The 16,293-nt window shown below is 41.2% G+C and overlaps 1 protein-coding gene across 1 annotated transcript in view; it reads left to right on the top strand.

The window, feature by feature from the left end:
• The first annotated feature begins 1,711 nt into the window (after positions 1 to 1,711).
• The window catches only part of Pon2 (paraoxonase 2), a 32,694-nt gene continuing 18,112 nt past the window's right edge, over positions 1,712 to 16,293 (top strand). Inside the window, exons 1-2 of the mRNA XM_005388064.2 lie at positions 1,712 to 2,009; positions 14,408 to 14,478. Of these exons, the coding sequence (XP_005388121.1) occupies positions 1,936 to 2,009; positions 14,408 to 14,478 (145 nt within the window). The 5' untranslated portion in view covers positions 1,712 to 1,935. The remainder of the gene's footprint in view (positions 2,010 to 14,407; positions 14,479 to 16,293) is intronic.

The raw sequence follows: 16,293 nt of genomic DNA, 5'->3' as shown, positions 1-16,293 counted from the left end.
GCAATTTTATGTACTTCCTTCTGCCCGGGAATCCTTGGAACAAGATTCTCAAACTTAAGCAATGTGCCCAGATATTAGTCCCAGCCCTTCCATTTTAGATCCTCCTTCTCAATTCTGAGGCTTTTTCCTTCTTCAGTGATTAATACCACAGATGAGTGGATCTTATTTCTATTTTAGAGTCACAGTTCTACCTGTGTTAGAGCTCTTAACCCAAGTGGTTCATTAATAGTGTAGAATGAGCTGGGGGTGTACCACACTGGTAAAGGGTCCTGGGTTCAAACCCCAAGACTGCATAAAAAAAAAAAAAAAGTTAGAGATGCTAATGATCACAGATAAAAAAAACACTTTGATTTCTAGCGCAATTTAGCATCCACTTCAACGAAATTTAGTATGTCCTTTGATTACAAAAGTAGGAACTAAACTTCAGAAATACTAGTAGTACTTATAATCTTGCTACTAATAGAAACGATAGCTTCATTATTTCGTTACAGGGGCTGGGGATTTAGCTCAGCGGCAAAGCACCTGCCTGGCAAGTGCAAGGTCGTGAGTTCGGTTCCCGGTACCGGGAAAAAAACAAAAAAACAAAAAACAAACATTATTTCGTTACAGTTATCACAGGTATAGTGAAATAATATTTAAGCTCATTATCATTGGAAAGAATATTGTAGATTAGTTATTTGATGTGTGGAATGATGTAGCATAATGACATTACTATATTGTGGCATGAACTTGTTTTTAAAATGCCACAATAATTGCACTGCAGTGTAATTGGTTTCCTTTGCAGTCTTGTGTACTTTATTGTATGCACTTATAAATATTATTCTGCAAAGGTATCGGCAGGTCCACCACTGCCAAAGGGGTCGGTGACAGAAAAAAGATAGACCTCCGTTTCTCAAAGGACAAGTATTTAACTATCCATCTACCACACAGTACAGTGTAATAGGCCTTAGGACCGAGCTGGAGGTGTACAGAAGCAGAGAAACCTTTGTCTTTGTCTTTTTCATGAGGGGCAGGTGAAAAACTGGCATCTGCTTTTATTTAATTTAATTTAATTTAATTTTTATTTAATAAAAATCAGTTTATTCAACTGATGTTTGTCAAAGTTGGCAAATTTTGACTATTTCTGCCCACATTTTGCAGGGTGGCAATTAAACATTGAAAAGCATTAGAAACTTATTTGACATACTAAGTATCTTGCTTTTTTTTTTTTTTTTCTTGGTCTTTTTGAGACAGGGTCTGGCTATGCAGTTCAGGCTGGTCTTGAGCTCACTTTGTAGCCTAGGCTGGCCTCGAACCTGCAATGATCCTCCTGCTTCAGCTTCCTGAGTGCTGAGATTACAGGCGTGCTCTACCACGCCGGGCTACAAAGTATCTTGCTCTTAACTGATGTTTATTATATTTTTCTTCATTTCTTCATGTTATGAGCATAAAAAGAAAGTATTCAAGAAAGAAAAACAAAATCTACCCTTACTCCCGTTAGTTGACCTTAGGTAAGAAATAAAAGTGTCTAAGTTCTGAGGTCTGTAGTCCAGAAGAAGTCTTGCTGGAAACAGGATTCTTGCTTCCTCCCATCTACAGCGTGTTATAAAAAGTAGCAACTTCAAAGGGAACTATTTACAAGCGGAGTCTCAGTACGGTTTTTCCTAAAAAGGCTCTTTGCAGCCTTAGAAGTTTCTTGCTGCAAAGTCTTTCAGGAATAAGGCCACGGGGAAGGTTCGCAGAGGCCCGAGGTCTGGGCGGCGCGGCCCGGGACAGAACCAGGGGGAGGGAGCGCGGTTCCCCGCCCAGGGGCGGGTCTGGGGAGCTGGGTTTGCGGGGCGCAGGGCCAGGCCCGGCCCGGCCCAGGGCGGAGCTGCTCTCCGGATCCCAGGCGGGGCCGGGAGCTGGCACCGCCCACGCGCGCCGCCCGGGCCCAGGAGTCTCAGCGGTGTGGCCATGGGGCGGCTGGTGGCCCTGGGTTTGCTGGGCATCGCGCTGGCACTGCTGGGCGAGAGGCTGCTGGCGCTCAGGTAGGTGGGCCGGGCTCCGGGGCGCGCCCCTCGATCCCCAGGCGGGGCGGCGCAGGGTCCCCGAAGGCTGGCACCGCGGGGCGGGCAGGCCCTTCTGCTTGCCTTGGGTGCTGCATCTCTCTCCTCAGCCCATCCTTTTTACTTCCTGGAAAGTTTGCAGGCCTCTGCTGCTTAGCGACTTCCTGCGGCTGGCTGGGTTGGCAGGAGGAAGTTTTGCAAAGACTCCAGGGTGAGCCCAGTACTTTCACTTGAAAACAAAACAATTCTGCATGCAGTGAGACTTTCCTGACCAAGGTTTACTTCGGGTCACTGGTGCCGCCTCCCTCGATGGCTGGAAACAGTCCCGTCCTTAACAAAGTTGCCCTCCTTCCCTCGCCTGTGTTTTGGAGGAATGCTTCAGCTGGCTTAACCTGGTCCAGCCTGCAAAGCCCCTTGAGACATCCTCTGTTCTTACATCACTTCCGTATCCATCTGTTACCTGGAATCCCCGCAGCCACAAGCCGGACATCTCGTAATTTAGTTACAGTGGAAACTTTTTGCTGGTTAGACATCATGGTGCCTGAATTACCACTTCAAAGTTTATAAGCTTCCTGCAAAAGAGTTCCGAAAATATTGAGCACTTGCTGTGTGGGACACGCCTAGCCATACGTGAGACCCCAGTGTTGTTTCACTTTATGTAGGAAGGGAGAGAAATGAAATACATGTCTGAGATGCCACGACCAGGACAGGCAGAGTTGAGCCCTGTAGGTTTATAGGAAGAGATTACCTCCTGCTAATTTCCACTGGCAGGCCTGGTTGCAACTGATAACCCAGATGGAGGAGGCCATCGGACAGGGGCTAAGGTGGGAACATTTGGAGACCAGTAGATGGACCTGCTTGAGGAGAGCGGGTGGGGAGAGGTTAGCAGAGACACTGGAAGGGTAGATTTTGGGGCTGTTCAAGGTCCGTGGAAAACTTGGCCCTTTCTTTAATAGGCCCAAGAGAAGCATCCGTGAATTGTTAACTGTTCAGCAAGAACCAACCAAACCAGCTTCGCATTACAGAAATGAGCTGCAAGGGGCTGGGGATTTAGCTCAACGGCACAGCGCCAGCCTGGCAAGCGCAAGGTCTTGAGTTCGATTCCTGATACCGGAAAAAAAACCAAAACCAAAAACAAAAACAAAAACAAAAAAAATGAGCTGCAAGCATAGAGCAGTGCTTCTCATTACACTGGGATCTATCTCCTCGGAGGCCGACATCTGGGTGGCACTACCAGAGAGGCTGACCCAACTGGTCTGGGTGGGACCCAGGCCCTGTTTTGTTTTGTTTTGTCTTGTTTTTCTTTCCTACTGTTCTGGGGTGTAGCTCCGTGGTAGAGCGCTTGCCTAGCATATGCGAAGCTCTGGATTCCATCCCCATCACAACGAAAACTCCTGATTATTCCAATATGCAGTCATGGTTGAGAAATACCAAAAGAGAGAGTGGACATAGGGAAACTAGTGCAGGTATTCCAGTAGTTCAGCAAGGATAACAGGGACCCAAACTATGACGCCACGGGTGAGGGAGAGGTCGAAAGTGATGAATCTTGCCAGACAGCTCCAGTGCCCCGTAGCTGTAGCTTCCTCTACCAGTAAAGCAACGATAGGAGTGCGCATGTGCGTGCGTGCGTGCGTGCGTGCGTGCGTGCGTGTGTGTGTGTGAGAGAGAGAGAGAGAGAGAGAGAGGGAGAGAGAGAGAGAGAGAGAGGTTCGAATGCAGAAAGAAGGCCAACAAGCAATGAACACGTTGACTTTAGTTAACATGTTATGTAAACGCTCATCCTGGTTCTGCAGATCTTTCACAGGGTTTATTTTTTTGTTGTTAAGTTTTACTTTAGATTGATGCGTAGTAAGTGTACGTATTTATGGGATGAATGTAATACATTGCATAACGATCAAATCTGGGTAACTAGCGTAGCCATTAGTTTAAATATCCTTAATTTGTGTGTGTGGTAAGAACGCCTGGAATCCTTTCTTCTACCCATGTGAAACATAGGTTATTAAGATAGCCACCCTGCTGTACCAGAGAGTGTCAGAAGGTATCTAATTGTGTCACCAGCGTTGATTGCCACCTCCTACCCTCCAGCTTTTGGTAAGCGCTATTGCACTCTGACTACTATTAGAGCAGCATTTTTAGTTTCCATATATGGCTGAGATTGTACAGAATTCATCTTCCTGTTCTTGAATTATTTCACTTAATATAATGTTTCCAAGGTCATCCATGTTCCAGTACTAAATGGTTGGATTTTATTCTTTTCTATGGCTGAATATAGTGTCTCACTGTACATATATACCACATTTTCTTTACCTGTTGATCTTCTAATGAACACTTAGATTGTTCCGTTCACTATGTTTTTTTTGTTCTGTTTTGTTTTTGTTTTGTTTTTTTTTTTTTTTTGGTTTTTCTCCAGTACCAGGAACCGAACTCATGACCTTGCGCATGCCAGGCAGGCGCTTTTGCCGCTGAGCTAAATCCCCAGCCCCTGTTCCGTTCACTATGGTGAACAGGGCTGCAATAAACATGGACTGCAGATGCCTCTTTGAAATATTAATTTCATTTCCTTTGGCTATAAACCTAGTTGTGGGATTGCAGGATCATATATGATAGTTGTGTTTTAATTTTTTTGAGAAAACTTCATATTATTTTCTATAATGACTTTGCTAATTTACATTCCCACTCACAGTAAAGAAAAGTTCCCTTTCCAGGCTGAAGATAAAGCTCAGTGGTAAGCATTTGCCCTGAGTTAGAGCTCCAGCCCTGAAAAAAAAAAAAATTTCCCTTTCTCATCCATGCTCACCAACACTTGTTATCATTCATCTTTTGGGTAATAGCCATTCCATCTAAAACGAGGTGGTGTCTCACTAAGGTTTTGATTTGCATCTGCCTAATAATGAGAGGTTTTGTTTTTGTTTTGCTAATGAGTCATTGGAGTTCCTTCTGTATTTTGTATATTACCCCTTTATCAGATGTCTTGCAAATGTATTCTGCCATTCTGTAGGTCCTGTCTTCATTCTACTGACTGTCTCCCTTCCTGTGCAGAAACCTCTGTATTGTTGCAGTAGTAGATTCTCTGCTTTTGTTGCCTACTCGTGAGGTCTTTTTAAGTTACACAACTGTATGTATGTTCTATACAGCTCTCGGTTTTTTGTTGTTGTTGTTTTGTTTTTTGTTTTTTTTGTTTTTCCAGTACCAAGAATCGAACTCACGACCTCACACTTGCCAGGCAGGCGCTGTGCCGCTGAGCTAAATCCCCAGGCCCACAGCTCTCAGTTTAAAAAGCAAGACCACCAAATTTTACCAGCATATAACATTGCCACTGATGTGCAAATCACCAGTTGAAGTTTTCTCCATTAATGGTCATTTTTTCCCATTTTTACTAATCTTAAGGTTTTAAGTCCCCTTGAGTGATAATGTTACAGTTGCAAACCAAGGACAAGATCAATAAGGCTTACTGAAACATAGTGTACTGACAGGTGATTTACAATTTGATGCAACTTTTTGCAAAGATTTGACTGTGGTAAACTTTGAAGAGCCATAATTTCTTTTTTTTTTTTGGTACCAGGAATTGAACTTAGGACCTTGCACTTGCCAGGCAGGCGCTTAAGCCAATGAGCTATATCTCCACCCCGGAAGAGCCATGATTTCATGGGTTGATAACTGCTGGACAGTTCAAGCTCCAGATGGGCTGGGGTAGGGGCGGTGGTTCAGTTAATCAAACAAAAATAGAGGATGCCCTGTCCAGTTTGAATTTTAGATAAACAGGTACACAATGAATCTTGTTCTAGCATAAGTGTGGAATACTTCTGCTTTATTTTTATTATATGCGTGGAATTTGGAACATAATTATGCCAAAGCATCATTCACTGTCTGAAGTTCAAATTCATTTCGGTATTGAACATGGTGACCGTGCGACTCAGGAATAATGGATGTCCATAGAGGGCGTGAGGTGCTCGGATGCATAGCATTTCTCTCTGCAGACCCCGGGAGTCTGTTTCCAAAAGCAGCGCGTTCCCAGCTTCCCGGAAAGAAAGGCTTTTCAGACATGGGTGAAAGGACGGAGGCTTTTGCTTTTGCCGGTTGTGTCCCTAATCTGGTGCCTGCTATTTAATTACTCACTTTTTAGTGATGGGACTTTGTCAGTTATTTCCCCCACGATGCCCGCTTAAATTTCAACTTGAAGTTCAGATTAACAATAGATGAATTTGAGTCTGTCCCAGATGGATAAATGTTATGAAGGTTGTCTTTTTCCTTCTGAATGTATCTGGCTAATGTTCTCAGGGGAGGATAGCATTCCCCACCCACCTCTTCTACCCATCCCCAGTTGAGCAGCAAAGAAGAATGTAGAAATAAACAAATGTTCCCAGGTTATTTGTTCCCTGAGGCAGGATACACAGCCTTGGATGAGTCAGGAGACTGGAGGGCATCAGAGATTTGCTTTGGAGTCAGCAGGAGCTGCTAAAGCATGTGTGGTGATTAATACCTTTTATTACAACCCCACTAAGAAGCACTGTAGCCTGTTTTGGAACACTGGGGAGGAGCTTTTTTTTCCCTGTTAACCACTATCCTCCTTATCATTTATTGTGTGGCTGCTTATTATTTATTGTGTGACTCTTGTGTGCTGCTTACTGTATCAAAAATATAGAAAGTTGGTTTGTTTTTAACTTTTGGTGCCGGGAAACGAACTCAGGACCTTGCACTTGCCAGGCAGGCACTTGTGCTGCTGAGCTAGATCCCCAGCCCTGAAAGTTCCTCATCCTAACTCAAAATCTGTATATCGGGCCAGTTGGAAAGTATGTCCCTTTATTTTGTCTCTGTTCAATCTTCATGCATATCTTTCTTTCTCTATTACCCATGCAAATATGTGGTTGGGCGAGGTGAACTGGTTACTTCAACAGCTAATTCCTTCAGGCTGAGCCTTTACTCTAAGCCAGGTCTTCTGCTTCCAAATACAGCTGTCTCCCACTCTGCACCGCCTCCTAGTTTCCTGGCCATTGAGCAGATTTTCCCCAGGATCGTAGTGCTAAGCACAAATTCTCAGTGACTTGCTACAAGCATTGCAGGGGCCAAAGGGGTGAATTCCAAAAGGTCTGACAAGTCTGTATATACAAGATAAACCCCATTTGTACATGTCCATGGAAAGATAAAGCTCTATCAACGTTTTGTAAACCCAGAGGCAGGGAGATGCAGCTGAAGTAACAGCTGAGTGTAGAACTGCTACCATTTGTTGGGGCATATCGATACTCTTGCATGGTCTGTCCCTTCTGCCACCTCTAGGAGGCGAGGGAGTAACTAACAGCCCCTGTCTCCTTCCTCTCTGCTTTTCCAGAAGGAATGAAGTAGAGATCGGTTTCATGTTAATGACTGTTGGTTAAGGGGGTCACGCTTTATGGCTGGCTAGCCTGAATTAGTTAATATCTCTCTTAACAATGCACCCTGCATTGGTTATTTTACTTTCTGTGCCGCAGTGACCTAATCTGTAGGATGGAGTGCTACCTGCTTCACCGTGGGGTTGTGAAAAAGATATGCGTTTATTCATTTAGGGTGCCTAGAATAATAACACACACGGTACATTCAGCTAATGATGATAATAAGGCTGAAGCATGTTGTCTTACACTTTTGTGCCATAGATGATTTAGCAGTCTAGTGAAGCATCCTTGATTCCTTCTTAGCTCTTTTTTTCCCCCTTTGAAGCCAAGTTCAAACTCAGGGTCTTGGGCATGATAGACAACTGCTGTACTACTGAGCTGTGCCCCTAGCCCCAGAATCATATTTTCAAATGTTTAAGGAAAATACTTAAGGTGACAAAAAAACCTAATCATAATTAAGTACTGTTTGTGAAACTATTTAAAAATCTAATTTATGATATAATAGCATGGGCTTATTTTTAAATTCTTAAATCTAGAGGAAGGTAAATGCTAACCGTAGCTATTTTGAGGTAAGAATGAAGGTAAATGGCATTTTGTGAAATCTACAACTACTGAAATGCGATGTAGAAGTAGCTGTGATTTGTATTAGTGACAGGGTCGCAGTATTATTGCTCTTAGTACTTACTCTGACTTGCTATGCAAACTCATTAGAGGAGGTGGTGAAGTTCAGTTAGAGGTTGAACTGAAGATATATTTTCCTCCATCCAAGTTAATGAATCCTTGGATTCCTTGAAGATCACAGGACCCCAGGTTAAGAGACCTGAGGTACATGTTTCCTGGTGGGGTCACCCTGGGAGTTATTGCTGGCACAGTTGAAGGAAGCCTTTCTTATACCTATTATAGATTGGTAACATAAAGAAAAGTAACTGAGTTGTACAAAAAGGAAAAAAGAGAAAAATAAACTTGGAACAGAGAAGGAAACAAGCTTTCATCTTGAGCATCACTTTTAATAAATTGCTGTGGTTGCCGGAACAAAGTATCAGAGCCTGGCTCTGGGTTAAAAGGAAAGGATGCTGTGGTTGATTAGTGATGTCTGGAGGACAGCAGCCTGACGACAACCAAGCAGCTCAGACCCAGGACATTCATAAGCATCTGGAAGACATAAAATGTTAGGGAGCAAATAGGATGCAGCAAAGGCAAAGAGGTTTTCCTTCCCTCATGTCACTTGTTTGTGTTTGTATCATATCTTATACCTTTCTCATCAATACTTATAGGTTTTTTGATTTTCTTTTTTTTTTTCAGTAATGGGAATTGAACTCACGACCTTCCAATTGCCAGGTCAGTGCTTGTGCCACTGAGCTATATCCCTGGCTCTAGGCTTTTTGTTTCTCTAATTCAAGGATTTGCATGGCTTTCTCTTCTGTGTTTCCCAAACTTCTTAAATCTCGTATTGATTAGGGGTGTGTTCAGCTGCAAGTAACATATATAAAGTTAATGGCAGCTTATGCAAATTGAGACTTAGTTTTTCACCTGAGGAAATCTCTGTAGGTGGGGAAGTCTAGGACTTGTTCAGTCAATGTTCCCATCAGGGAAGCAGACTTTTCTGTGTTTCCATGCCTTGGTCCTTCACTATTGACTTTATAGCCTCATCTTTACCAAAGATGCAAAATATTGGCTTCATATCAGGAATACAGGATGATTTAACATATGTAAATCAATATGTGTAATATATCACATAAACAAAAGTGAGGCAAAAAAATCACACAGTCATTTCAATAGGTGCAAAAAAAAAGCCTTTGGCAAAATCCAAACGCTATTCATGGGGTAGGGTGGGGGAGTCCCTGATAAAAATAAATGTAGAAGGACCTTATCTCAAATTGATAAAAATCATTTATATCAAACCCATTGGCAACATCATACTAAATGGGGCAAAGCTGAAAACATTTCCTCCAAAATCAGAATAAACCAGGGACAAGACAAAGATGCCCACTCTTAGTACTCCTGTTCAGTGTAGTACTCAAAACTTTAGTCAGAGCAGTCAGGCAGGAGAAGGAAATAAAAGGGATACTGTACACATACAGGAAATGAGGGGCTGGGGATTTAGCTCAGCGGCAAAGCACCTGCCTGGCAAGCTCAAGGTTGTGAGTTCGGTTCCCAGTACCGGAGAAAAACCAAAAAAAAAATTAAAATTAAAAAAAATTTTAAAAAAAAGGAAATGAAGATGCCAAACTACCTTTATTCACAGATTACATGATCCTTCATACAGGAGGCCAAAAAACTCCACCGAAAGACTACTACAACTAATAAACAAATTCAGTAAAGTAGCAGAATACAAAGTCAGTACACAAAAGATCAGTAGTGTATTGTGTATACCCACAGTGCATCTACCAAGAAAGAAATTAAGAAAACAATCCTGTTCATGATAGTTTAAAAAAAATTAAATACCTATGAATTAACCTAAGCAAAGGAGTGAAAGACTTCTATAGCAAAAATTACAGTACTCTGAAAAAGATTAAAGGGGACATCAGAAAATGGGAAGACATCCCCTCTTCCTGAATCCGCAAAATAAATACTGTCAAAATCATGTTACTGCCATAATACAAAAAAATGGTAGATTTAATACAGTCCCAATCGAAACTCCAACATCATTCTTTAGAAATAAAATTCTAAAATATGAATTTAGAAATAAAATTCTAAAATATGAAACCAGAAGAGACCCAGGATATCAAAAGAAATCCGGGGCAACAAGAGCAAAGCAGGAGATGTCATAAATATCAGATTTCAAGTTATATTACAAAGCTGCAGTCATAAAAACAGTATAGTATAAAAGGACATGTTTGTTAATGGAACAGAATTGAGGATGAAGGAGCAACCCCAGGCACCTTCAGACATCTTATCTTTGACAAAGGAGCGAAAAGCACACTGTGGAAAAAAGTTTGCCTCTTTCACAAATGGTGACAGGAAAACTAGTTGTCCACAAGCAGAAGAAAGAATTTAAACCCACATCTCTCACCCTGTACTAAAATCAAATCAAAAGGGGTCAAAGATCTAAATGTTAAAACAAATACTTAATCTGCTGGAAGATGATGTATGCAAAACTCCTAAAGTTATAGGTACAGGAAAGGACTTTCTGAATAGAAACCCAGTTGTACAAGAAATAACACCAACAATCAACAAATGGAACTTTATTAAATTAAAAAGCTTCTGCACAGCGGAGGAAGCAGTAACAGAGTAAGGAGACAACTGGCAGAGTGGGATAAAATTTTGCTGGCTACTCTTTACAGGATTAATATCTAGAATATGTAAATAACTCAAAAAACCAGACCCCAAAACTAAAAGACCAAATTTAAAAATGGGCAACTGAGGCAAACAGACACATCTCAAAAGAAATGCAAATGGTCAGTATGTGCTTGAAAAGATGTCCAGCATCTTTTGCCATTAGAAAAATACAGATAAATACAACACTGAGATTCTCTCTTACTTTAGAAGAATATCTGTCATCAAGAACTCAAAACATAACAAATGCTGTTGAGGTCGTGGGTCATAAGGAACCCTTCTACATTGTTGGTGGGAATGTAAACTAGTGCACCCACTAGGAAGTCAGTGTGCAGATTCCTCAGAAAACTAAATGTAGAGATGTCATTTGACCCATGTATATCTTCTGGGTATCTTCCTGACAGAGTTAAAGAGATTATATTATAGTGATATATGCACATGAAGTGCATAATATAACTATTATTAGCACTACTAATAATAGTTAAATATTGGAAGCAGCCTATACACCTGTCAGCAGATAAATATGTACAGAAAATGTGAGATATATACACAGTGTAGTACTACTCAGCTGTAATGAAGGGTTAACTTGAGTCAGTTGTAGGAAAGTCAATGCACCTTGAGACCAGTGGTAAGTGAAATAAATCAGACACAGAAGATTAAATAACGGGTTCTTTTATACAAGAAACCCAAAGTATACACAATTTAATGAACAAAACAAAAAATAGATGAGAGGAAATAGGAAGAAAGATTTTGTGGGAGATGAGAAATAGATCTGGGGATGGAGGCAGATGGGAGAGGAAAAGGAAAGGGTAAGTAAAAAGGATTAAGATTTGAAATGTGCACTTATCGGTTCGCCACTATGGGTATATTTACAGTGTATCATAAACATATACTAAAAAGGGGGGGAAACATTGAACAATAGACATGAATGCGAATTTTATTTAAAAAGACCTTTTAAAAGCCCCATTGAAATTTTGTAATATGTTCACTCCAAAGAGACTTCTGGAGTCTCTCTCTTTTTATGTGAATGCATATTAACTTTAGAAATATAAGAAAAAAAGATGCAGAATGGCCGCTGGCTTCTCTCGCACTGCCTCTGTGTTCAGAGTAGCCAGCCTCACTTGTGCCTGCCCTTTCTATCAGGAACTAAAATATCTTTCCCAAAAACTTGGCATCATATCATGACACCTAAGTGCAAAGGAGGCTGGGAAATCACCGGTTCCCCTTGCCCACTGTGGTAGAAAAAGCAAAGCAGAAGGGGCAGATGGCCATTTTGTCAGCCAGTGGCATCTGCCCCCTGAAATAATGTAGAATTACACCAACGAGCAGGAAATTGATAGCTCTGCCAGGGGGCAAGTCCAGCAGTTTTCTACTGAAGGAATTTGGGAGTCATAGATGGGTCACTTAAGATTGAAGCAAAATCTTCTTTTTTAAAAAAATAAAGCAAAAGCATGTGTGTGTGGGGGGGGAGTATTTGATTAGCTAGAAGTCATGCACAGCCCTCAGGTAACTCTTCAGTTTTAATAGCACATAGTTTGCATGTCTATAGATATTATACAACTAAACTTAGGTGAAGATTCCCCTCAAAGCAAAGTGTATTAATCAGTCATTTATGCAAACCTGTTCACTCTGAATCAAATACCTCTTCTTAAACTGTTCAGATACATCTGACTATGATACTGTGAGTAGATTCTATTTAATCATAAAGTCTGTCTATCTAATCGTATAGATTTTTCTTTGAAAAAGGTAGATGGGAATCACCCTCAGCCCTATTTTTGTATAGCCAAATAAGTATAAAGGGCATGTTGTATAAAATCGACACCAAATCAACACATGATACTTGATGTTCACCCCACAGGTGTCACCCACTGACTTGTGCATACATCTGCTTCTGCGTCATTCAATATGAGGAGAATCTTGGGATCTTGTAAATTCATCCGTATTTGAATTTATGAAGAAGGCTTGAGAGCTACAGAGATTCAGTGACTTGCTGTGGGTCATGGCAGTGTTACTGCTGGGACGAGAACACAGATCTCTTCACTCCTGTCTGGGAAAAGTACAGAGTGGTTAAAGCAAGGCCTGCCCCTCACTGAGAGCTGGTTCCAGCTTCCTCACTGAGTTAGAATTCAGAAAAAGATGGCTTTGCCTCTCTGCTTATTTTTATCATCTCTCAAGGGGACGCGTCATAAGGTGGCTTGAAGAATTCATTGAGGCACATCATGTAAAACAGCGATAGACTTAGAACAGTAGTAAGCTATAGCTGTTTTTATCATTGATTTCCTTTGACCACCTTGATGATCATCAGCATCGTCTTCCTCATTACTGTTTCAGCTACCACTGCATGGGCTGCATATACTTTTTTTCCCTTTTAATTACTATATTACTGGCACAGGTAAAAGTGAGACCTTGGGTGTTTTCATTGCTTTTAGCTTTTCAAGTTTTACTTATATAACACATTTGCATTGTATTGCATTTCTATATTTATGTATTACTTATTTGCTTCCTTATTTCAAATATAATACTATGAGTGGTGTGATTCTGAATAGACCCTGATTATCTAGAGATTTTATATATGAAATGAATTGCCAAAGTGTATAGTAGGGCACAACCCATTGGTTCTCTAGGCTTGGGCTTTGCAAATATTTCAATTTTCAATAAACTCTAGGACAGTTTATTGAGTTAATAACCTTCCCCATATTTGGTGTATAGAAATCAGAAACTGCTGGGGATTTGAACAGGAGAGAGGCAAGGTTTTACCCTTTGTAAAACATAAAGTTCCTTGCAAGCATGATTATTGTTTTGTGGCTCTAAAGAAGAGAGAGGAAGGCTGGGGATTTAGCTCAGCGGCACAGCGCCTGCCTGGCAAGTGCAAGGTTGTGAGTTTGATTCCCAGTACCAGGAAAAAAAAAGAAGAGAGAGGCAAAGTGAGAAAAAGAGAGAAGAGACAGCCTGTAGTATGTGGCCTCCTAATCGCTTCCTGGACCAAATTGCCTGGTGACCCTGGCAGGTACAAAGGAAGGTGCAAGATATCAGAGTTCAGGGTTGGGGATTTAACTCAGTGGCACAGCGCCTGCCTGGCAAGTGTGAGGTCCTGAGTTCGGTTCCCAGTACCATGCCCCACCCAAAATATCAGAGTTCAGCATTCCTTTGTCATTTCTTCTTTGTTTTCCTAAACCAATCGGAGCATGAAATTTTGCTGCCACAGTTTCAAAAGTAGTTGGTGCTCTCCAAACAATTTTGCCTTGAGGATGGGAACCTCCCCTAGGACTTCTCAGTCACGGTTGGGCTGTACCTGCTGCGGGCCAGGCTCTGAGCAGTGCCATTTCTCCTGGCCTCCTTGCAGTCATGGCGGGAGACTGCCTGTGACTGGATGTTGCCTTGTGTGCTGGCTCTTCAGCAGGAAGACAGGGCTTCTGGCTCTCCACCCGAGCTCTCCTCCCACACCAGAGCTACAAGAAATGTGACCTGGCCCTTGCTTTACTTTCATCCTAGTGTGATTCATTACATCCTTGGCTTTGTTGTGCCACACACATCCACATGTAGAACTTGGTGTTATCCATTTCTGTTTTAACTTTATTTCTGGTACTGTTTTATGTCCCTACATTTGTTTCTCTGTCCTCCTTCAGCTGTTTTAGATGTGTGCTGCTTTTTGTATTGCTGCCAGCCTCCTTAAGCATTTTCTCAAACCAAATGGAATACATAAACAAGAAGGTTTTTTGTGTTTTTTTTTTTAAACAGAAATCGACTTAAAGCCTCCAGAGAAATTGAATCCATAGACCTTCCAAACTGCCACCTAATTAAAGGAATTGGTACGTATGAGAAAGTGCTTGTTGTACCCATTACATTATTTGGCTATCCACATTAAAGCACTCATTAAAAGTGTTTTGTCATGCAATTACTGTTTACCAGCAGTTAAATCACATTAGATAACTGAAATCTCTCTGGTATCTTGACCTCATGTATCTAGTATTTATCTTCCTTAACGCTCACTGTAATTTGTTAACTGTATAATCCCCTGTTTCCTGGTTGGTTTCTTGCTGTGTTGCGACTTCCCTGAATTGTACTTGTGAAGTATATATCTTTTGTGTATTGCCACTCAAGTCTGTGTGCCATTTTCCTATCAGTCCGCTAGTGACAGGAAGCAGATAGGAAGTTCTAGGAAGGCAGGAACAGTATTTATCTTGCTCATTTCACCCTCCTGTAACCAGCATCTAGTCTCACACCTAAGTATAATTGGTGCTTCACAAATGGGATTCACAAGAAAGTGTTCCTATTTTACCTCTTCAGCTGTCACTGCAGAAGGGAGAGCATTAGCGAGTAGGCTGGCCCTGTCCCCCAACTCTGTGGAAGGTGCCCCATGCTGCAGAGATTCAAGAGGAACTCCTGAGATCAAGCCCTTCTGCTGCAGATAGTGAGGCCTCTCTCCAGCTTCTCCCCTAGCCCTGAGGGTCTCTTCAGCTCCTCCCCTGAAGTTCCTTCAGGGCAGAGTCTGTGTCTTGATATTTTTGTTTACCCTTTGTCATCTACAAAAATCTCTAGGACAGTTTATGGAGTTATTGATGAACAATAAAAACACTGGCTCTTCTTAAATATAATTCATGGTGTGATTACAAACAAAAAGAGCTACAAGTCAAAGCACCTCATTTCTAGCTCAGGTTCTGCCACACACTCTCAGTAGGAATTGGGGCAAAGCTTGGCCTTTGCTGTTTTCTCACCTGCAGCAGTGAGATTGTGGTTAGGCTGAGTGTTTGAAAATCTTGTCCCATTTATTCATAATATTACTCTGAGAGCCTCTTTGTGGAAGTAACTAGACTAACTGTGCCCTTCTCGTCCTCATATAAACCTACAGGTGAGAGAGGCTGTTTCAGTTTTTGTTTTATTTTTAATAAACTGAAATCCAGGTAACATGGAAACACCCTCCGACTAACAGGTAAAATTGCTAAATGCATTCTGAGTGTCCTTCCATACTTCCTTCTTTACTACTTAGGGACATTCTCACAATTTTAAAACACACAAGGGGAGGAAATTATATTTAATATTTCAGAACCAGCTTTTTATGTTCAGTGCTGTGCTTTGGAAACTTATTTCAGCACAGTGATCTTCTAACAGCTGCATAGCGTTTTCTGCACAAAGTCTATATAAAGCCATTATGAGTACTATGTGTTCAAACAGCATGGAGGATCTAAAGTGAGAAATGAAAAGTCTCTCCACAAACTCCATTGCCCCCCACAGAAATAACCCAGAGATAGTTTCTTTTTTGACTTCCCTGATATTTTCAGTGTATATGCAAACAAATACGTGCACATAAATATATATCTAGTTTTTTCACAAATGACAACTTAATATAAATACTCCTAACTTGCTTTCTTCCTAATGCAGGTAAGCAACTTTGTACATGTAGATTCACCTCACTCTTTTTAATATTCTTGTGTTACATGCTTTATTTAATCAATTAATTTTTTAATTTGTATTTGGGTTGTTACAGGGTATTTTGGTTTCTCCTATTTAAAAATAATTTATGGTCAAATACACACAGCATAAAATTTATTATTTGATCCATTTTTGAAGTATAGATGTTAAGTATATTCACATTAAGTGAATATAAATATATGAGTATATATAAG

The sequence above is a fragment of the Chinchilla lanigera genome, unplaced genomic scaffold (assembly GCF_000276665.1).
Source record: "Chinchilla lanigera isolate Chin_1 unplaced genomic scaffold, ChiLan1.0 scaffold00031, whole genome shotgun sequence".
Taxonomy (NCBI): Eukaryota; Metazoa; Chordata; class Mammalia; order Rodentia; family Chinchillidae; genus Chinchilla; species Chinchilla lanigera.
Note: the sequence above shows the minus strand (reverse complement) of the source record. Positions and strands in the feature narration are given on the sequence as shown.